Raw genomic sequence first — 23102 nt, 5'->3', positions numbered from 1 at the left:
AGTTTCAATTTAGTAAATAAACATAATACGTTGTAAATTATTTTTCACAGATTATGGATGAAACATCTACAGTCATAAATTGGCCGACGCGTCTCAAAGTTGGTGCCAAATCTAAAAAGGGTTTGTAAAACTAGAATAGTTTTTCTTTGAAAAAATATTTAGTTTTGATCGTCAAAAAGACCAATATTATTTCCAATATATGTAAAAAATATGGACTTTTATTAATGGGTAATTTTATTATTTTCTAAGAATGCGAATATTTCTTTGCAAATAAAATTACAGTTGTGTCCTAATTAAATTCCTACTTAATAATTTCTTTATTTTTTCTACACGAGCACAGTTTTCCATAAAATACTGGTAACACTATTTTCATTCATCGTTACGTTTGAAAATCCGAATTCCGAGAATTTGCTGTCCGCCTTACTGTGACGTATTTGCTAGAGTAAAGTATTTCCTTGGCGCGATAGTTTGATCTTTTTATTTGGGACTTGAACAGTTAATTTATTTTATCGAGTTTTCGTTTGTCCGTATCTAACTCAAAAATCGATCGAAAAATGAGGGATCCGTTAGTCCAGCGGAAATCATTTCAGATGTATTCTGGAACTGAATATCGTAATATAATATTAGGGTACTTGCAGACCTTTGTCACCAAGGAAATCAATAAAATTTGTAACGGTAATTACAAATGAGCTTTGTTAAATAATGTTTTATCTTTATGTACGCAATGTTAATAATTTTAAATTTCAGATCCTCATGTGAGAGTCGCCGGCCGCCTTGAAAACGTAAAGATGGCCAGAGATAGGATAATGCAAATTTTGGATACAAGGGTAAGATAAACAAATGTTTCTACTCTTTTTATAAATAGATTAGTCGAGGTGTTTTCCTATTGATTTTCTCAGGCGAGTAAAGATAATAGAACACTAATATTGGAATTAATCTAAGCATATTTTCTAATATAAAACCATGTTACTCCATTATCAACTACTACGTCTTCGATATATAATATAATGATGTTATGCATTGGAGATGACGAATAATTTGCATAATTTTTGTTTTTGCTACAAGTGAAGTATTAAATGTTTGTCTAGTTTAGTCTCAAGTTTTCTTTTAGATTCTTGACGCAATCGACAGTGCTTTACTTCATGTTTATAAAATAAAGGGTAGTTATGACGAAACGGGTACATTTGTCAAGATGGCGTTTACTCGTCAAGTGTTATTTTGAAACTTGTTTGATTCTGGTTGGATCGTGGCCAAATATCACAATTCGCTAGATTTATTTAATATGTGTATCTATAAACCTGTCATATTTCAAAAAATATTTAAATATGGTAAGCGAGTTTTCATGTTTGAAAGTAATAAACATTCGATTGGTCAAACTCTTGTTGTGCTTAATTTAGGGATTTAGATACCGATTATCTACTACAGGGTATTCTAAAAAGTTCCTTTAGATTGGAATAGGTATTAGAAATCCTTTTAAAGTGTTGAGGTTACCCTTTCGAAGGGTCCTCACTGCGTCATTCGGAATGTCATTCTGAATAACATAATAATGACGCTCGGATTTAGAAAGTGTAATATTCACTATTATACTTACACCTACGGTTACCAGGGGGCTAAAATAGGAAAGGCGGTCACAGCTGCTTATGGTGGAAAATAATTTTAACATCTTTCATAAAGTTTGTTTTTCCGGAATTTTCGGTTTAAAATTCTTTGCATTGTTTGAAATTGTTTCGAGTTAAAAATACTGCCTTTGTCCAATGAGATGTCAAGTGAAATAAACCTTTCCACATTTGCGCTGTGTAACAATACTAAAAAGTGCTGGCATATCTTCAGTAATTTGGAAAATCACTAATTTGAGTTTAGTTTTTCAGCTAGTTCTTCGTAAAAGTCAGTTTGTATTGTGTTGAGAAAAGTTTTCAGTAGGCATGACAGAAATCCGGTCTTCGATGGATGTTCTCAGGTAAAAATACTGAATGAGGAAATCGGCTTGAGATCAAAATATTAAAGTCCCGGGTTCGATTCCTGGTAGCGTGGACACAAAATATTGATTTTAAAAGTAGTTGAAACTGCCATATTTCATTGTTCCTGAACTGGCACCCGAAGTGTAAGAGTGATCATCTTACTTTCGTGTAACAGATGATCGAAATATGCAACATTTTGTTTACCAATGCACTGCCCTATGAACCAATGGGTTCAGAAACAGGCAATCAATCTGCCAACAGAATAATTTCATGGTGTATCAATATATGTATAATATTATTTGTCGGCCTCGTGGTGTAATGGTCAGCGCGTTAGCCTGCCATGTAAGAGGTCTCGGGTTCGATTCCCGACATGGTTGATGAGAAATATTTATTTGAATGGGTGTTTTCACACTAGAATATTTCATAGTCCCTGGACTGGTACCTAAAGCGTAAGCCTGATCATCTTACCTTCATGTAACAAAAATGATCAAGGTACGCTGCGATTGGTGTACCAATGCAGTGCCCTATGCACCATTAGGTGCGGAAAGAGAACGATGATTATTTAACACGTTCCCTGACACTTTTCTCACTGGATCCACTTATATGTATGTACACATATCATAATTTTCAGACTGTAGTTGATGGTTTGAAGTAAATCTTAATCGACTGACATACTGGGACACATGTTGCTGACTGTTTTTTACAGGGACAATAAATATATATCTTCTCCTACCATATAATGTCTTCAGTTTTACGTAGACTATTGCCGTCTTTTCATTGCCATTGTCGTTTGGACTAAGGGCTATAGAATGGCTATGAAAATTTTTGTCAGCTATAGACTGCATAGCCGCGAACATGTTAATACAATTTTCATGCTTCGTGAAAATGATTATTTATAAAACATGAACATGACTGCATTTTTCAGGACTTCTTTCTACAGTCATGCTGAGTTACTTCAAAGGTTAATATGTATATTTATTACGGTTTTGCATCTTTCTTTTATTTCAGTAATCTCTCTTTTGCAATCGCTGCTTTGTGTGGTAACTTGGTAATGGTCAATATTTTCTTCCTTCCGCACATACCAACTTATTTCAAAAGTGTTATATATATATATGGATTTTTTTGTCGGTATCAATACTGCACAGTAATAGTATATATTTAAGAAATGATCAATTATTTCATTATAACGATATGTAATAAGCTAGAAATCTTGAAAAAGCTAAACATGGATGTCGAAATTTGGTGTTCCTCTGTTGGTAGGTTCCTGTCTATTAGATTCATAATATTAAAGTTTGTATTTGGAACTACCATCAGTCTATAAAGGGAAGAGAAAATTGTTTCTCGGTCTCTTTCTGTGCTCCATCTTGCTCGACTAGCTCATCTTAGTAGTCCTCATCGTAATCGTAATCGTTAGTGGTCATCATTTTATCGGTACCTGCAGTACCAGAGCCCTCCTGCATTCACCTTTATCTTCAGCCAATAAATCTACAGAGAAGCAATGTCTTTTATTGTCCCCAATTTGCCGATCCCAAAAGAGAAATATTGGCTGAAGATAGAATATTCATTTGGCCGAACCAATTTATATTTCTATATTCTATTGGTAATACATTTTGCCATGTTTTATACTGCTTCCCTATTTTGTTTATAATATAGGTGCTCGTGTTTTTACTCACTCAATTTTCTGTGTTAATTTTTTTTCTGTTTGAAAACAATAGAATAATGTAAAATGTCCTCGATATGGGTCCTCCAGACCCCAGTAAGGACGCATATTTAAAAAAATATTTTAAGCATGTTTTAGAATAAACAAAAAAACAATACAAATATGAAGCTCTAAAGGTATTAATTTATTGTTTCTAAAATGCTTCATTTAATATAGGCAAGTTGAATAAATCTGTGAACTTCATTGAGTGTACTGTTTCTAATTGATCAACTTCAATGATCATTTCCTACTCCAATGTATCAAATGTGAGGCTTATTTGTTTCATTCCAAATTGCACTACTTGATGTGATGCTTGTTGGTTACATTTGAATTGTCAATCGACAAATAGCTCATATGAATTTGTTCAATTCTCATGAATTGAAGCGTGCAATTTAGTGCATAGCCATTTGAATGTATTCAAATCAATGTGAACGCATTACATGAAAACTGGACCAAAATAATTGACACACTTAACCATCAACTTTGGTTAACTATCATAAAAATATGTACCACAAAAAATTTGCTTAAAAAAGTTTTTTTTAAATTAAATTGTGTTTTCGTCAAATGGGTAGATAGAAAGATAAAACCATCTTATTTTTTCGTGCAACCTGTTTTTTTCATTTTTATAAAAACACAGCCAATATATACATTTTTTATGTAACTGGCTCTAAGACTTAATTTAAGGATTTTGATTTCTTTACATGTAGAATATTGTAGTATGCACCTTTTTTTTATTTCAATATTTTTTGTTTCTTTGCATGTAGAATATTGTAGTATGCACCTTTTTATGAAATTATATATATGTTCTTTATTTTCACTAAAATATAACCTATGTTTATAATGCAAATATACATATAATATAATATGTGTGTTGCTTAAGCTAAAATAATTGTTTTTGCATGGTTTGTCTATGGTATAATAATCAAAAGCATGTATTTTCCGTACTTCTTCTCTGAATTATTTTTCCCAAATCCTACAGTGTTGTCATGCAATGTCGCCAATCTTCAACAAATTTGCCATTATATTACTATGTAACTAAGTACCTAATGCATTAAAAAAATAAAGAACAGAATATGCTTATTATTAGTATTTTACCCTATTGATTCTGTGTTCTCATGTTAAATCATGTTTAACAAATTAAAAGAGGTACAATTAGAGGACAGTATTTTTTTTTAATATGATGAATTGTGTTCATTATTCTTCCTGTGATGTAATGAATTTATAAACCGTACAATTAAATTATGTTCTCAGCAGTTTCATAACTCGTATCGTACTGATTTTTCTCTCTTGGTTTGTTAAAACATAAACAATAGATTTTTTTATTTATTTTGAAATTAATAAATAACTTTTGTTTTCATTACTTCCTTGGGAGTATTTTTCGAGGTATTTTTTTTACATCTGAAACATGAGGCATCATAATTTTTTTTTCTAATTACAGTGCAACAGAGTGACTATGAAACTTGACGTGAGCTACACCGACCATTCTCATATAATCGGAAAGGTATTATAAAAACGATTTTTAAATTTGCAATATTACTAATTAAAATGTGATACTTTATGAATGCCAGCGATTGACAATGGGTATGGTAGAGCAGCAGGAATATGTTTTACCACCATAGAGTGACCATTCCACTTTTGATTCAGCATGACATCCCAACAAAACTTATTCCAATTGACAGTATTTTTCTTTCACAAACGCATTACAAAATATGTTGAATGCGTCAGGCATTTAAACGGTTAATAATAATAAAATCAACCTATATATCTACGTGCTAATTTGTCTGAAAAAATTGCAGCTCTCATTAAACTTTCCCTTCCCGGTGATGTGTAGCTGGTACAAATTGCATCTAATAACTTCTCTACAAATGTAATAAATTATTGGTTAAGATTTTCGGTATTTCTCCATTATATATTTACGTATCGGTTAGAATATTTTTTTTATTGAATAATTCATATTTATTGGAAACGGATAACGCATTTTACTAGAGATACATCACTAATACAAGAGAAAGTTTACCAATGTGTCGCATGTTGCGGAGTACGAAGTAAAAGAGTAACAGAATATATAATTGTCTCACACACTCTTTACGTCTCACTCTCGATAATACAGGTATATTCGGGAGGGAAAGAGACAATTTCACGTGTCACAAACAGCAAAGTTGCCAGCATTTCGCCATTAGCCATTTAGTAGCTCACCGACTTTTGATAGGGGTGGTTCTTTCGCCAGCTCTGCCAGCATGAGCTAATAATTTTTCATGTTTTCAGCAATTATATTGAAAATATCATCAGTTTTGACAACTAAAAATAATTGAAGCTATTACCTTATTATCTATGAATATTCCAATTTTCTGATTTAAAATCTTTTTTTTTTTTCATATGTATTGACTACTCAGCACCATAAAGCCCGGATGTTTTTGGAGTAAGGGAATGGTTAACAGTAGTATCATTTAATCATAAAAGATTCTATTGAAAATAGTAATCAAAATTTGACAATAATATTTATTCTTCAGGGGGGTCTCACAATTAAGCGTGTGATGGAAGAAACAGGTTGTCACATCCACTTTCCGGATTCCAACCGGTCTAATCCAATGGAAAAAAGTAACCAGGTATCCATCGCTGGAGACATGGACAGCGTAGAGAGGGCCAGAGCAAGGGTCAGGGTATGTAACCGCATCTTCCTGTGGATTTTCATTAATTTGATAAGACTGATATGAATGAATAAGGTTAGATACACTATCTTGTTTATCTTTTATTTCCTCATTGCAACCGACAAAAACCATCATTACATAACCTCGTCAACAAAATCAAAGACCACATACCAAAAAAAGAAAAAATAATGGCTTACGAAACTTATGTCAAAAACAAACTGAGCCACATGATCGCCTTCTGGGGAACCGGTAACGAGACGCTGCCCTAGTTCTTGTATGTTCAATAGCCCATTTTTCAAAAATTGAGTTATGAATTCCAATATGTTCATTATCTTATTACGCGTTCATGTAGCTAAATATTTTGTTTTTTTCACTTATTAAATATTATTTTCTGCATTTTTTGAGTGCCAACCTCCTCTCACTGATTTTACTTATTTGACTTTAAAAACAAATAAAATGCCTTTTGTACAATTTGCAAAATGGTCTATTGAACATACAAGAACTAGGGCAGCGAAGACAAACATATCAAGGATACAAAGACAACAAAATAAAATCATAAAATTAATACACAACTTACCCCACTAGACCCCCCCTACGACTGAATTTTTTGAAAAAAAAACACATTAGTTTGATTAACAAATTACAACAGGGATGGAGAATACCTTAAACAAGGAAATATGGATGTCAAGGCATTTACAGGGCTTATGACCTGTCATTGGCTGGTTTAAGTGGCCACTTTACACACTGTGTAACATTCACCATTTTGCCTATGTTTGAACATCCATATTTCTTCAATTGTTCCATTTGTTGATTTTAGTGAAGTTAAAGAGCTGAAACCTTTATTGTTGTGAAGACATTCATCTGACTGAATTATTTCACATACTAGGCAACGCCTGAAAACAAATTTTTAATTTTTACACTTCTTCTTGGACCAGTTGGTTTCATTACAATATTTGAGTTTGTCCAAATGTTCGTAGACAAAAGACAGGTTTAACCAGTGGTCCCCCGAGGATGAGGCTCCTTTTATGATGTAAAGCCAGACAACAATAACACTATCACGTTAAACAAATCAAGGACAAATTTATTGCAGGACACTCAAACATACTACTCAATGGACTTTAGCACTACCTGACTACTTGAAAAATAATTATATTGGGAAAAAATATTTAATCAACATTAAAAAGCGTGTTATGAGTACACTATGGAGACATAACATGACTTAACCTAATATGTTTGTATAACCCTAACGGGTTTTTAAAAATATGAATAAATGAATTAAAAATAATAATATTAGGACTCTTATTAGAGAACAACCGCTTTATGAAAGGTCTGGTTTGCTACATTATCGAAAATATTATTTTATGAAACCATCTATTGAATTTTTTAAATAATCAATTTGACTAAAACTTTTTAAATAGCCACGTTTTTGTACTATACTTCTACTATGTACAATGATTTATATATTAGCTTTTTTAGCTGTATGTATTTAACCAGTGGTACTGAAGATATTTAAAAAATATATAAATTTGAAGCACGTTCTTGTGAAAAAATTTAACTGTGATTATTTATTTTTATAATTTGTTGAATATTTAGTTACTATATTTATTTTTCTGATCATACTACGCTTAATTAATAAAATAACCTAAACAAATATATTTGGCTTCAAAATATCCTGCAAAATTAGGTATGTATCAAGGCATCTGTTCAGAAAAGGTTTGCACGATGTTATGGTTCATTTTTAATAAAATAAATTTATCATGTCTAATATTATTTATATCAAATAAGCTGCCCATCGGTAAGTGGTATCTCAAATTTGCACTTCTGTTAATTAGAACGAGCTAATGTATTAATTTACATATTATATTATGTATGATTATACTATGATATGTATAGAAAAATAAACATAAGAGTAGTTTAATTAATTAAGCAATAATATTTTCTTGTATTATTGATTTAAGGACTGTTAGCATTGAAAAATGTTTAACATTCAACTTAAGGCAAAAATTATTTAACTAAACTTTGATGCAACTTTAAATCCCTAGACCCCCACATGCCTATGTGTTCAGAACTCAATACAATTATGAATTTTGCTTTGTTTTATTTTTATTTTATTTATACAGTAACATAGATTGAAAATAGAATGAACGAAATATACAGAGAATAAAACCATTTTCTGATACTTTTCTTTAGGCTCTTACTCCACTGATATTTAGCTTTGAGCTTCCTATCATGAGCTCTTCACAGGCTCTTCCCGATGCATCCTCTCCATATGTTGTGCAAATTCAAGAAAAATACAATGTCCAGGTAATGTTATTATTATAGTTCTAATCATACAATATAACCTTTCATTGTCGATAGGGACGAGGTTGTCAATCTTTTTAAAGTTTGAGATTAGTGAAAATTGACTAATCTGCTCTCCTTCCATACTTTTATTTGCTTTTTATATATCTTGATATTTTTATATTTTTTCATGTATGTTTGTATTATTTAATTTAGTACGCACTGTTATTTGGCATATTATTTATTACTCTCATTTCTTACTATAGTACAAAGTGAGGTTCTAGAAACCATATCTCAATTATCATTTCAATTATGTTTTTGTTTTTTTTTTTCTATTGATTTCAATGATACTCTGTTATTTTGTATATTTGATTATGTGTGAATCTAAATTTGTATAATTTATCATTTCATCGCATGCCCAAAGTACCCAAGTTTTATTTTCTTTACGGTCTTCGGTACCTCTTTATCTTTTTTCATTCGTCGGAGGACGTCATCTTTTCGGACTCGGTCCACCCAGGGGATTTTTAATATCCTCCTGTAGCACCACATTTCAAAGGCTTCGAGCTTTTTCGAAGTGGCTCGGGTGAGTGTCTACATTTCGACACTGTAAAAAAATACTGAGAAGACGTAACATCGTACAATGCGCATTCGGAGGTCTAAATTAAAGTATCTACTGCAATAGAAGGTCATGTGTCCTGAAAAAGCAGTCTCGCTCCATCTCTATTCTGACTTTGATCTCTAGGGAGTGACCATATTTGGATTGAATAGTCTAGGAATTTTATCGAAGTCGACAGACAACCATTCCCATTCTCATCTCTGTTATGTAAAAATATCATTCACTCTCTCTTTTTTCATCTTGTTAGGTGATGTTGAGAACCAGGCCAAAACTTCACGCCACTCTGGTGATGGTTAAGGGTCAACAGTGGGAGGTCCAGGGAACTATGGAAGCGACTACCCTACTCATTAACTACATGTGCGGAAACCTTGCAGTAAGAGAACATCTTTTTTTTTGTATTATGTCCTATTTTCGCAATCAAGTATTATATTCAAATAAATAATAATAGACTTATGTAATAGCTAACATACTATATCAACAATATTTTGAGTCAATCCAAATTTTTGTAGACAAGAACTGGATTCAACTGCCTTGGGGAGTTAAAACCCGCTGGTCCAAGAAGTATAAAAAATATTTTCAGGCGTAGCCTAGTCTGTAGGTGAAATAATTCAGTCAGAATATCACCGGCATCAATGACGGTTTCCGCTCTTTAACTTCACAAAGATCAACAGATGGAAGAATTGAAGGAATATAAATGTTCGAACATAGTAAATGCCAAGACTTTTATAATCCCTTCTATAAAATGTTCTTCATCTCTGTTGTAATATATTTACATGCTATATCATCAGATCTCATATACTGCTTAAAATCTCTACAATTAAATAACGGGAAAATACATGATGAGGACATTTAGTTTTTTTTTAAATCTGAACCGAAACATTTTTTAAAAGTTTTTGTGTTATTTTGACGTCACTATTATTTTTTAAAGATTTAAATCCCCGCTTTTGTTTTTACTTGTAAAGTAACTTTTGACCCCTAGTTATTCTACGAAATTGTTTATTTATTTATTGGACACTTTATATACATATTAAATATATATACATACATATAAGGGCAGGCATATTGCCTTAAGGCAATTTCTTCTTACCTACCCAAACCGTTCAGTTTGAGAAAATTATAAATACATGGACATGTTGAATCTTACAATTTTATACAAAAATTAACAAAATAAAAATATATAAAAAATAAAAAAAATTACACTATACTATGAAGAGAGGAGAGGGGATGGGAAGGAAAGAAGAAGGATAAAGGAACAACTAAAATATTTAGATAGTGACATTTCAATCTTGACTTAATTGTAAATAAAGAAGGGGGGCGTCTCTAACATTAGTGGGTAGATTATTCCACAATCGAACGGCTACTACTGTGAAAGTTGAGGCAAGAAAATTAGAGCTATGACAGGGTATTTAAAGGGTTCTCTCGTTACTAGAACGAAGAGATAGTCCGTGTTGTGAAAGAGGTTGGATGAGCTCTCTCAGATAAACAGGCGAAGTGGGATTGTTAAAAATATTGTGAAGAAGTGATAGAATGTGAATGTTTCTTCTATGCCTGATACTGAGCCAGTGTAGTTGCGTGCGATACTCGGTTATGTGGTCAAATTTGTGAAGATGAAAGATATAACGAAAACAAATATTCTGCAATCGTTCTAACTTATCAAGTAATTCAGAGTTAGCATCTGGATAACATACATCCGCATAGTCAACGAGTGGAAGAAGCAAGCTCTGGACTAATGTTTGCTTAACATTAATAGGCAAGAAATTCTGTAATCTTTTAAGTGAGTGCAAACTGCTATAAAGTTTACAACTAACTTCGTTTGTTATTTGTTCTGATGCCATATACGTTTAAATGCTTTTAAACACCTGCTTACAACTTACTGCTGTACAGCCCAGTTAAGCTTAGACTATACCCTATCTGCGTAATCTATATGTCTAATTGATGATGTGAATCAAAACTGTATAAAAAAAATAATCTCCCTAACTCCAAGACGCAGCTCTTCTTTCCTTGACACTGTTATCACCCTAACGTGAGTCTGAACTCGTTGCAGCAACAGACCTTGGTGCAGATGTCCCTGGAGATCACACCCATGCACCACCAGGTGGTGATTGGGCGCGCAGCCAGCCAGCTGAAGGTCATCATGTCCAACACCAAGACACAGATCATGTTCCCGGACGCCAGCGACCCCAACATCCCCATGCTGAAGAAGAGCAATGTCACCATCACCGGGAACATTGAGGACGTCTACCTCGCTAGGCAACAGCTTGTGGTAACTAAACTTCTTGTATTTTATTTTTGAAATGTGATTTTTGTTAATGTTATTTAATATATTCTCTTGACTCATTTGAATTTTGTCAGCTAAGCTTGCTAGAGATATTTATAAAGGGTCAACACATCTCGAAAGACGATTTTAACAACTTTCAAAGTTTTTGACATATTATTTTATACTACTATCACTTTAGCTTATCGGCGTCAAATTACCGAAAAAGTAATAAACTGCAAGTCAAAAAAATGAAACCCAATTGTTCCGGTTGCGCAGATTTAGTGTAAAATTAGCTAGAAACCCCAGTATCTGTTAGCTGAGTGCTAGATTCCCTATAAAGACAAAGGTTCGCTTTTGGGTCTGGCCAGCGATACCGGAAGCGATGCCTAGAAACCGTTTTAATAAATAATGATAATTTACCATGTTATAAGTCCAAAACAGGCCACTGTAAAAATATGAAAAATGAACATTTTAAACGCATTGCGGTCTTAGGCAAAATGGTCTGTACGTGCAGAATGCGCCGGTATTTACGAGACCTGCGGCCGACACATTACCTGGAGTCGTGGAGGTTGTACAACCCCTTCCATTCGGCGAAGCTTTAAAGGTCTAATTTTGTATTAACAAACTAGTTGAGCTCTGGTATCCACCCTGTATGTTTTCCGGTCTCCGTTCTTTGCCTCCGCTCTGCCCGCCGACTGCCTTCACCTCTTCGTAACACTCGGACCGGGTGGAAAGTCCTGTTGACTTGTAGTCGGCGCAGTCGTGCCCCTACCTTCCGACTTGGCCTTAGGACCTGCCTGGGAGGGTGGCCTCCCATTTACGCTGGGAAGCCTGACTGCAGTAGTCGCCAGTGGCAAACCAGCAAAACACCTGGTAATACGTACATTACACTAATACTGGAAGAAATCATACAAAATATAGACCATTTGAATACGTTACACCGATGTCGACAATACCAGGTATATAAGAATAATTATACTGATTTTGTTTAATCTAAACTCAGGGTTTTTTTTTCTGTATTGTTAATTTGGTTATATTATATAAAATCCATAAACCTTTCTTTTATTGCTTTTAGGGAAGTCTACCCCTAGTGATAATGTTTGATTTGCCTGAAGAGGTTCGAGAGATCCAGGCCGACCATCTCACAAATTTGATGCAGAATCTCAACGTTTACATCAACATCAGGCAGAAACCCAAGCTCTGTGCTTTGTCTGTCATTATCAAGGGCATCGAGAGAAACGCCAGTAAGATTTATTTTAGATTATCTAATTTTTCTTTTACATTTTAAGATTATCACAAATGTATAAAAATTGTTTAAAGATTTCCACATACTGCCACTTACAAATTCTAAATTATTTGCATCATTTTATAGTATTATGTTCTGATCATGATTAACTTTTGTTTTTAAGTGATTTTTCTATTAACGATAGGCACTACGATGAGTATCGAGAAATGTGCTTTTTTCATTTTTTTTAAATATATTATCGTGTTCTGCTGAAAATCAGTATATGACCAGGTAGCTATTGGAAGTATGTCAGTATGAAGGTACCTAATTTACTGCAATGATTACTTGCATTCAAATCAATATTAGCATGTGTTCAGTTCATTCAAATCTAATCACAGGTCATAAACCCTGTAAATTCTGAGACTTCCATATTTCCTTCCCTATAATGTTCTTTGTCTCTAGTGTAATATGTTAATCTAAATTAATTTTCATTAATCTGAAAAAATTAGAAAAATTACAAAATCTTAATTCCTTTTTATTTATTTATTTCACTGTTTTTCCAATGTACAGAGGGTCTTTGTTTCAGGTCCCGACTAGCTAGGAATTTCCTATGCCAAGGAAGGACTGATAGTTTTTTTTGTAATATTTACAGACGATATTTACGAAGCTAGGCGTCATCTCCTAAATCTGCAAGAGAAATCCGTAGTGGCGAGCATTCCTGAGAGCTACCATATCCCGATGCTCCCCGGCAACACGGAGGCCACCAACCACTTCAACCCCTTCTCCCCGAGCCACCGTGCCAGCATCCCCCACTCCCCCATGGGGGTGGCGGCTCCGCTCCAGAGCTTGGCGCACAACGCCAGCCGTGCCTACCCGCTGCCGCCCTTGAGGCTCAGCGACGTCTCCGCCCTCCAAGGCCTCGCCAGCCCGCAGTACAACCCGCCCACCCCCGGCGGCTACCCCAGTCCAATGTCTCCGCTCAACCTGAGCCCGTCGCTCTTCACCCCGTCGTGGGGGCTCATTCCGCCCTCTCCACAGTCGCAGACCAATGGAAACATGTTCCAGTACCCGAGAATGACTCTGACGAACCCTTCGCCCAATTACATACAAAGCCCACAGCAGACTCTTTGGGGTATGTTTGATATCAGTGTACTTGTATTCTTTTTCGAAGTCTCAATCTTGTGGATTGGTTTGCAGTAAAGTCCTGCATCTCGTCCTCCACTGCTCTCTATTCTCTGCAGCCCTCTTCAGCTCAACGTATAAGGCGCAGTCCAAATCCTCACACACTTGCTCCAAATACTTCCGTCAGGGGCGCCCTCTGTGATTTGTCTCGTATTATTATTTATTTGATTATTTAGATTTTCTGTAAACATGTTAAACATTCAATTGCAGGTTACTGATAAAAATTCTTTAAATTTTCATTCGAATATACACATTTTCGTAAATAAATATCAATTTTACTTTTTACCCTCTCGATATGTACTGATGAAGATAGCGTTTTTAATCGTGACCCTGGTCCTGTCGTGGAATATTGATTTTAAAGGTTTTGCGAACTGCAATATTTAAGACTGGCAGCTGAAACGTAAGACTGATCACCTTTGCTTCATGTAACAGATGATTGATCTACACTGCATTTGATTTGCCAATGCAGTGCCCTAATGTGAATTAGGATGATGGGGCGATGATGATGTATTTTTATTATTATACAGTGGTGGTTTGACTTTGGTTTTGACAGAAATAAGACAGCAGACACAGAAACCTCCGAGCAACCAACTTTATAGTAAAAATCTATAGTAATTTTTTTTTTTAATATTTCCCAAAAATATTAGGTACTGTTTTTACAAAATAAGTATCTTTGTTTATGAAGCTACGACAACAAGCTCAAATCTTCACTTTTCACAAAACACTCATTTCCTCAAAATTTACTTTGATGTAGTTATGACCTTTCTTCGTGTAATGGCAGGGTAGTGTACGTGTAAATTTTCAATAAATAAAAACATGTGACGTCATCGAATTGCGTTTTATAATGAGAGATCTGAGTAATAATAAAAAGTATTGTAGGTCTATCAAACATGATGTCCCAGAATACCAGCTCCAACATGATGAACCACCTCCAACAGCAACTGGGTGTGCAGCAGTTCCAGGTGGGAGTTCAGGGTGCTACAGACTCCTCCGGCCGCATGCACACCCATTCCATGTCCAGCTCTGGAAGCCAACCGGTATAATTTCTTTTTCTGGTTATAATTTTATTGAGTTGCAGTGTAACACAGGATAGAATCCAACTTTTTAAATATTACTGGATTCATTCATTCTCTTATCAACAAATATATGCTTGAGGTTCCGGGTTTGATTCCTGGAAAGGCCGACATGAAATATTGATTTAAAGGGTGGTTCCACACTGCACTATTTCATGTTCTTGGACTGGCATCTGAAGCGTAAGGCTTATGGCGATCAAGGTGTTACATTCGCGTAAGAGATGATCAATATTCACCGCATTTGGTGTACCAATTACCAATGCAGTGATTTATGATTATTTCACAATCCTTTTTTTTAAAATTAATTTTCCATGAACTAAAATTAAAGTTTCTAATAAAAGAAAGAAAATCTTTGCAAATACCTCTTTAGTATATATTTGAGACCTCACTGATATTGAATAACTGTAAAAAAATATATATACTAACTTGTGAAATAAGACATTATCTAGGTAACCACTTTCTATTTTAATCTTGTTATAAAAATTCAATAGACCTAAATGTGTTCGCAAGGATCTATCACATTTAGCGTGTAATAAAATTGTACAAAATTTTAAAATGAATTATTAACATAATATTTTTTAATATTTACAGTTTTGTTTATTCACTAAAAAAATGTGACATAATTAAATTTAGAGTCCATTAATCATAGCAAAATAATCTGGTAGCTTATATTATAATACATACTACAATATATTTGAATCACTAAATGAATTATTTTGAATTTCAAAGTATTTTGCATTCTCTGTGGAATTTGTGATAATTTGAATCAAATGAAAAATAATGTTATCGTGTCTTACAGTGCATTTTTACTAAAAGTATTTTATTTAATAATTTTTAGAATTCCTTCGGGCAGTTGCTAAACGTGAGTTCCCAGGCGAGCAGCGGATACCACAGCAACTTTACAGGCAGCTCTGCATCTCTCGATGTTCACAGTGTTTCGGGTAATCTTCAATTTACAATCCTAGCATCAATTTTGAAAACTCAAACCATATGTAAATTAATATAGTAATATCTATAGTTTTAGTTGTTATACGTGAGAAAATCAAATTATGAATGAATTAACAAATTTGGTATGTTTTTATATAAAATTATATGTTCATTCATTACTATGATAAATTTGGAGAAAAAATTTAATGGATATCTTTTTTTAATCCTACAAAAACCAAGTTTTATAAATCATTCAAACATCAAATTATACTGAACATATCGACGGTCTCTACATATGCTATCGAAACAGCATTTTACGAGGTTTACAGGAGAACAAAAACAAAGCTTAATATTGTTTTAAAGAAGCTGTCAGATACTGTAGAATTGCCCAACATGTGTCTACTGAAATACAATAGGTACATGTTGGTAATATATCTGTCGTATTTATCCACATGTATCTATCGTATTTCAGTAGACAAATGTTTGGCAATTCGGCAGTATCAGATAACTTCTTAAAAACAATATTAAGCTTTGTTTGCTCCCTTGTAAACCTCGCAAAATGCAGATTCGTAGGGACCATCGATATGTGTTTAGATTTGAGTCGTAATAATTAATTCCGGCTCAAGGACAACACAGATTTTCTGTAACACACTGTCAGTTCTTAGCTGAATTAAAAATTACATCATAATATGAGATGTGAACAAATTTACATGTCATTTTTAGAAGTCAAAAGAGAAAAAAAACAAACGTTGATACTGTATGCCAAATGCGTAAACGACAGAAGTCTTTTAGCACTTGTTAGTGTGATCTAATCCTCGCGCGGTCAATGTCATATTTTTGCAACAACAATAAGAATTTTTTTGTTTGTTATTTCTCTCAGGGGGCGACAGCTGTAACGGGGGTGGAAGCAATTTTGTGAGTCCATCTGTCAGCCCAATCAGCAAGTCCCATAGCCCTACTCCATCTCCGACAACCAATGAAAATCAGAATAACAACAACGGTAAGCCACCTGCTCAACCCACATTCATTTTATTGGCTTTACAAAATCTTAATTGCAACAAACAAATAATGCTGAATTTAAATTAGAACTCCTTAGATGTTTTTTTTTTTTAATGGTGTCATTTTCTATTCAGAATTCTTGACTATGATATCGGAGATGACTGATGGAGACCACAGGGCCCCCGGATATGAAAAGAAAACTCTTGAAACTATCCAACAAAACCTGACACCAGTAAACGATTATCATCAGATGAAAATCCAAGCATCCAAGGTTAGTTTTTGTTTAATTCCAATTACAGTTCCCATGCAGTGTCCTATGCACCACTGGGTGCAGTTAGGGATATGACAATATTTAATATTTTTAATTATTTATTTATTTAATGCGGCATTTTATAGTTCTTGCACTGAAAGTGAAAGTGATAAAACTAAGTGGACTGAAGTAGGTATGAACTTGTAACTAAACATCGCACCGGCCAACAGAGAGCGCTGTCAAACATTATAAAACAAAGAACACCAGACAGATCTCTCTCTTTTCCACGCCGACAGCTCCCAGGGAATATGTTATGTTTTATCTAAAGCTTTTTATTCTTACCTTGTAAACTCGCTGAAAAATAAATCTCATGTAAGTAATCTTCATCGCGTATCATTCAATAATTATGACATGAATAATAGGAAAATATCACATACTACGAATACCAATGAAAATATGTGAAATGGATTTAGAAAAATAAATTGTATTTTTAAAATCAATACGGATATTGTGAAGAAATGTTCCAATACATAACTTTTAAAAATCAAATTGTCAAAAAATATGTCTACTAAAATGCAAAATGTTCAGCCTTGATAATTGTGACATCAAGATCCCCGATGCTGTTCTTTTTAAATTTAGACGAGTCACAAACAATGTTTAAAATTCAACCGAATTGTGACGTATGGTGGCCAATGCAATGGACCATTTTTGCGGGAATTTGAAAATATTTTTTATTTTATTTTTATTTTTTGCACCACAACAGGCCAGGAGGCCCAATTACAGCGGTGAATTACATCACAGAACACCCAGGCTTGAGAAAAATCACATTTTTAATTTTTGTATTCTCACCGGGAATCGAACCCGGAACCTTCCGTCTGTGAGTCAAGCGTCTTGACCACTACACCACGGAGGCCGCCAATGCTACTAATTACAAAAAAAAATATTTTTTACTCGACAGTGTAGACCCTTGTTAATTAAAAAAAAATGGTGATATTTCCCTATTCTAAATAACTAATTATCTTATCTTAAATCATGAAAATCTTCCAATGGATCATATCCAAACAAACAGTGGTAAAACGCCTAAAATGTGATTTGATTTAATTTTTAATTAATGTAATATAAATTAAAATGCTGTACATGTTTTTGTTTCTTAGAAGTATTTTAGTTGTGTTGGTTTGACGTAAAAAACATTCCCTTCTCAAAAAAGTTATCCATCTCCATAGATCGTAATAACTGCTTAATAAAGTGTTAATGTTCCTAGGCCGTAAAGGAGTCCTGCACGAGCGAGGGGTACCGGGTACCGACAAGCCGCTGGTCTGGTTATGGCTTTAGTCAGACTTCACCTAGCCATCTTTTGAGCCCAAATCTTCAACAGCAAGGAGTAAGTGTCTAATATCGATCATAGAACAGCATTTAATTCAATAATTATAAAATATATATTTTACAAAACGATGATTCTGCTTTGAAGCATTACAGCTAATGGTTATTAAATCAAACAACTGCGCTATCCCCTGACAGATGGAGTCACATTTATCTGACTTTTCCAATATTTTTTTTGTGTTCTTTCTTTTTAATTCTTCCTTACCTCCTTTCTGTTTTTTTTTTCTTTATTATAAAAATGATAATTTAAATAATAATTATTTATTGATTTGGTGTTTATTTTGTAGAACTCCATATTTAAATTTATAATATAAGAAATCAAACACTGATTTTAGTCTACTGAACACTTTATTTTATTTTTACAAATATAAAAACATAAATTTCGTGACAATTGTTTCGCCTTGTTAGGGCATTTTCAAACTAATGTGAAGATTAGATGGATTGAATGTCCTTATATAATTCAAGGTACTTAAGTAACAAATAAAAATAATCTTATGAACTATGTAGATAGTGAAGCATGTAGATTAGTTTTGTCAGCCTTGTTTATAAAAATCTCAAATAGAATAAACTTTTACTAGAATAATATTTTTTTTTTAGTAGACATTTATTTTACACAATTTTGGAATATTTGATTTGCACACTCTAAAGTAAAAATTAATACAGAATGTATGTATTTATTGTAAATTTGATGTCCTCTACAGAGTTCCGGTATTTGGAGCAACAGTAACAACGGCACTCGCAGTCCACACAAGATGACCCGACCCAACATTACGGAGACTCCCTCCACCCCCCCTCAGGACAGTGGCAGCCCGTGTCGTTACCAGCAGCTCAGCCAACTGCTTCAGGAGAAGGGCCTGGAGAAATATATTCGTGAGAGACCTTACAGTTTGTAAAAAAAGAGTTCAAAATAAAGGTTCTGATGTTGCTGTGGTTTTTTTCTTAGAGTAACATTTCAAAAATTGTAACACAAAAATATAATACTGTGACCTTTTCATAACCGGGGCGTGCACTTCATATAGCAGTGCCTACTGTGTGTCCTGTGCCCGAGCAGATCAAGAATAGCATAAAAAAGAAGTGTTTTAGACTCGATGACTGCTCTCAGGTAAAAGTCCTGAAAAGGAAATCAAGTGGAGGTTATTCCACCCCAGTATGTGTAGTGTAGTGGCCATGCTTGAGATTCCAGGTTTGATTCCTAGCAGGGTGGACGGAAGTCCGGGGTTCGAACACCACTCTACCACAACTTGATTTCCATTTTCTAATAGTGAGTTATTTTCAACTCGTTGACAATGGCCACCAAAATTATTTGGATAAATTATAAGAACGCTAATATTTCTTTTAAAAAAAAAATTGGTTTTAAAGGTGATTCTACAGTGCAATATTTCATTGTTGGACGTAAGACATAAGATTGATTTGATCATCTTAACTTCCATGTAACAATAATTATAAGGATAAGCTGCTATTGGAGTGGCATGCAGTGCCCTATGCACCACAGGGTGTGGATAGAGAAATTATGATAACTGCCTTCTGTACTGCCTACTTTCCTTGGCCAAAGCTAAAATTGTTCATTTTATTTATTTTATTAAAATGCAATTCCATTTAGAAATGTTAAAAAAGAAGGTAATCTCAATCCTATATAATTAATCTTAATCCTATATTATTTAAAAAACATTGATGTATTTACTGTTGTTGTTTCTAGAACTTTTCCAATCTCACGAGGTGGATATACTAACATTCTCTTCTCTGACGGACGGAGATCTAATTGAAATCGGCGTGACGGCTTTTGGAGCGAGGAAGAAAATGTTATTGGCCATTTTGGGTAAAAATTATTTCAGAATGCTTTCCTGCTAATGCTAAAACCTCTGAATTTTCAATTTGATTATGTATCGATATTTCGTAATAATATTAAATTTGATTGATATTGTTACTCTTTCAGACATCAACAAGAACATGAGTGTCTTCAGTGGATCTGCAGCTCCGGGAGCAGAACGTAAGGCGATGAGGATATAAGACAAAGTAATGCATACAAATTGAAGTTTTTGACTCCGCAGACTTGTGTGAACACTTTTACGTTTCCGGAGAAAAACTTGAGCTTTACATTTTTATGGTGTACCGCTACATTGTATTACAACTATTAATTTTAATTACTTTTTTCTTTAGTCCTAAATGGTCAGAACTTGTAACTTTTAATTTCTTACTCTATCTTCGGTAATTTCTAACTATTTCTTTAAATTATTGTTAATGTTTATTTACATCACCTATGCCTTACAACAAACAATTAATTATATTTCTTCCCATTCCCTGTACATTGCTGATTTTGATACCGTTTAGACACAGACTTTTTTCTGTTGATCAGAATTTTATCAACATGTTTCTAACTGCGCTTCGAATCAATTGTTTGTTCCGAAGGCATCTGTGATACATTTTATACAGAGATTTATTATTTATTACATTTCCACCAGAACACCCTCTATTTATCATGTTTATTCACTTATTTTCACATTAACTAAAATATAATTGTTACTTTCTGCATAATAGCCGCAAAATAAAATAAAAGTGGAAATCCACAAAACTCATGCATTTCAACAATGTTGAGAAATCTACGATCATTTTATTTTAAATAATAAAATAATAGTCAATATTTCTCTACATCAGTTCCCGTTAGGATATATATCCTAGTACCTGCTTTTTATGCACCCAATTATTGACTAAAGTGTATTTTACGCTAAAGATCTGATGTCCACTGGATCCGTATAAAACTCGCGCCAGTGAACATGTTGGAATCTCTTTCCTTTTGACATCGACGATAATTCCAGAAAATGTAATATTTCTACGAATATTTTTTGTTGAATTTTGGCCATTCAATTTGAAGATCACAATCGTACGAATAATGTGATGTAATTGAATGCAAGTGACTGATTCCCTAATCTTTTAATTTTGTAATTTTCTTCGATACTCGAGTCCTGCCAAGTATAACGATTAACGTAACAAAGTAGCATTGTAAAGATACATCTTAATTAACCACGTGAGTTAATGTGAAATATTATTTTTGGGAGATATTTTTTCCCATGTTTTTGAGATTTATATGATTTTTATTTTTAAACTGTCTTCATTTTAAAACAACATGACGTTTCATTCCTCCACTATTCATTTAAGTTAAAACTATTTCCTCATCATCTTATACTGTTCATTTGTGAAATTAATTGTCCCAATAATTTGCATGAGCACATTTTGTTTTTTTTTAATAAGATTTTCCATTTCATCATTTCATAATGATAGATTCCCAATTGGGGTTGCCTAATTGTTGTGAATACATTCACGGTGAAAGGGTCTCTAACCGTTCAGCTTAATTCTCGCTAGTAGAATATTAACTACAACTCGAATGACACCAAGTGTAAGGGGGAAATATTTAATATTTTAATTGAAATTGTTCCTTGTTCTATTTGTAATAAAAATGTGAAAGAATGGTAAGTGACTCAGACGTATTTCTGTGGAATCTGCATCCACTTTAGCCGCACCTTTTATCCTTGACACTTGTACCAAAACTGTTTATTTAATTGTTTTCAACATTTTGATGTAAATACTTTTGTGAAACTGTTCTTGCGATAACTACCTATTTGTGTAATATCAATCTAATTTTTAAATTTATATGACAAACCCCAGTACTTGACCCAGTCGAATAAATGATTACAATCATTCTTTCACGTTCTTAATTAAAATGGATTTTAGCCTTATTTATCTGATACTTCACTTTTTTCACATTGCCCTTTTTTTTAATTTTTACTTTTTAAACTTTGAAATTTAAGATTGTATTTTTTTGTAACATTTTTCTATTTTAAAATCATGTACTTTGTAATTTCTTTTTTCATATGAAACTTGTTTTGTATTTGCTTCAATTGGCCCAATTGTGAATTGAAAAATAAGTTGTACAAAATTTGTCATTCAAAAGTTTTTTGCCCTTTGTTTGAAGAAGTCTATACCCATATCCATGATTTGACAAGTACACTCACCTCATCATTCATATTTTGTTTCCAAATGTTTTGCATGCTTTATATTACTCAGTGATTCTTAGAAATCATAATTCTAGTGTTCCATTTTCCTTGTATTATATAGGAATACTATTTATGGGATACTGTTCGTAATGTTGCACTCTAATCCTGCAATGTTAAGCGTTTGTACGAAAGGATCTTATATAGAATCCTACTATTATTTATATAATGCATGCTACCAGTCAAAACTATTCATAACTCTCTGAATAAAAGTTAATATTCATTCTATACACTCTTGTTTTATTTTCTTTACCGACATATTATATTTAGTATTATGTAACCCACCAAGAAAGTTCAAAAAATAATTATAGATGGCAGCCATAATATCTTAGTTTTGTATGTACAGTGGAGAAAAGTTTAAATTAAATTATCTCTAGTAAAATGCTAGTCTGCCAGATTTCAAATAAGATATCCAGGTCAATAATATGTTGGTGTATCCTGAATCCTAATGAACTATTATATTTTTCGGACCATAAAATCCACTTTTTTTACTCTAAAAATTCAACCAAAAATTAATCCGAAGCGTCTTATTGTCCAAAACATTTTTTTTTCTAAAAATTCA

General features: G+C 33.3%; 1 protein-coding gene across 1 annotated transcript; it reads left to right on the top strand.

The window, feature by feature from the left end:
- Positions 1–596: 596 nt before the first annotated feature.
- On the top strand, positions 597–22763 carry BicC (protein bicaudal C). The gene is made up of 17 exons (XM_088236996.1): positions 597–675; positions 748–827; positions 5096–5158; positions 6168–6317; positions 8496–8609; positions 9449–9574; positions 11246–11464; positions 12534–12702; positions 13336–13815; positions 14745–14902; positions 15777–15879; positions 16746–16865; positions 16999–17135; positions 18376–18495; positions 19196–19364; positions 20191–20310; positions 20428–22763. Exons 2-17 carry the CDS (start codon positions 789–791, stop codon positions 20499–20501), a joined length of 2361 nt encoding a protein of 786 aa, XP_088093122.1. The 5' UTR covers positions 597–675; positions 748–788; the 3' UTR covers positions 20502–22763.
- Positions 22764–23102: the final 339 nt, after the last annotated feature.

The sequence above is a fragment of the Micrasema longulum genome, unplaced genomic scaffold, assembly GCF_059751315.1.
Source record: "Micrasema longulum isolate JH-2025_06_02 unplaced genomic scaffold, ASM5975131v1 h1tg001633l, whole genome shotgun sequence".
In the NCBI taxonomy this organism is placed as follows: domain Eukaryota; kingdom Metazoa; phylum Arthropoda; class Insecta; order Trichoptera; family Brachycentridae; genus Micrasema; species Micrasema longulum.
This window is presented reverse-complemented; position numbering and strand designations above follow the sequence as displayed.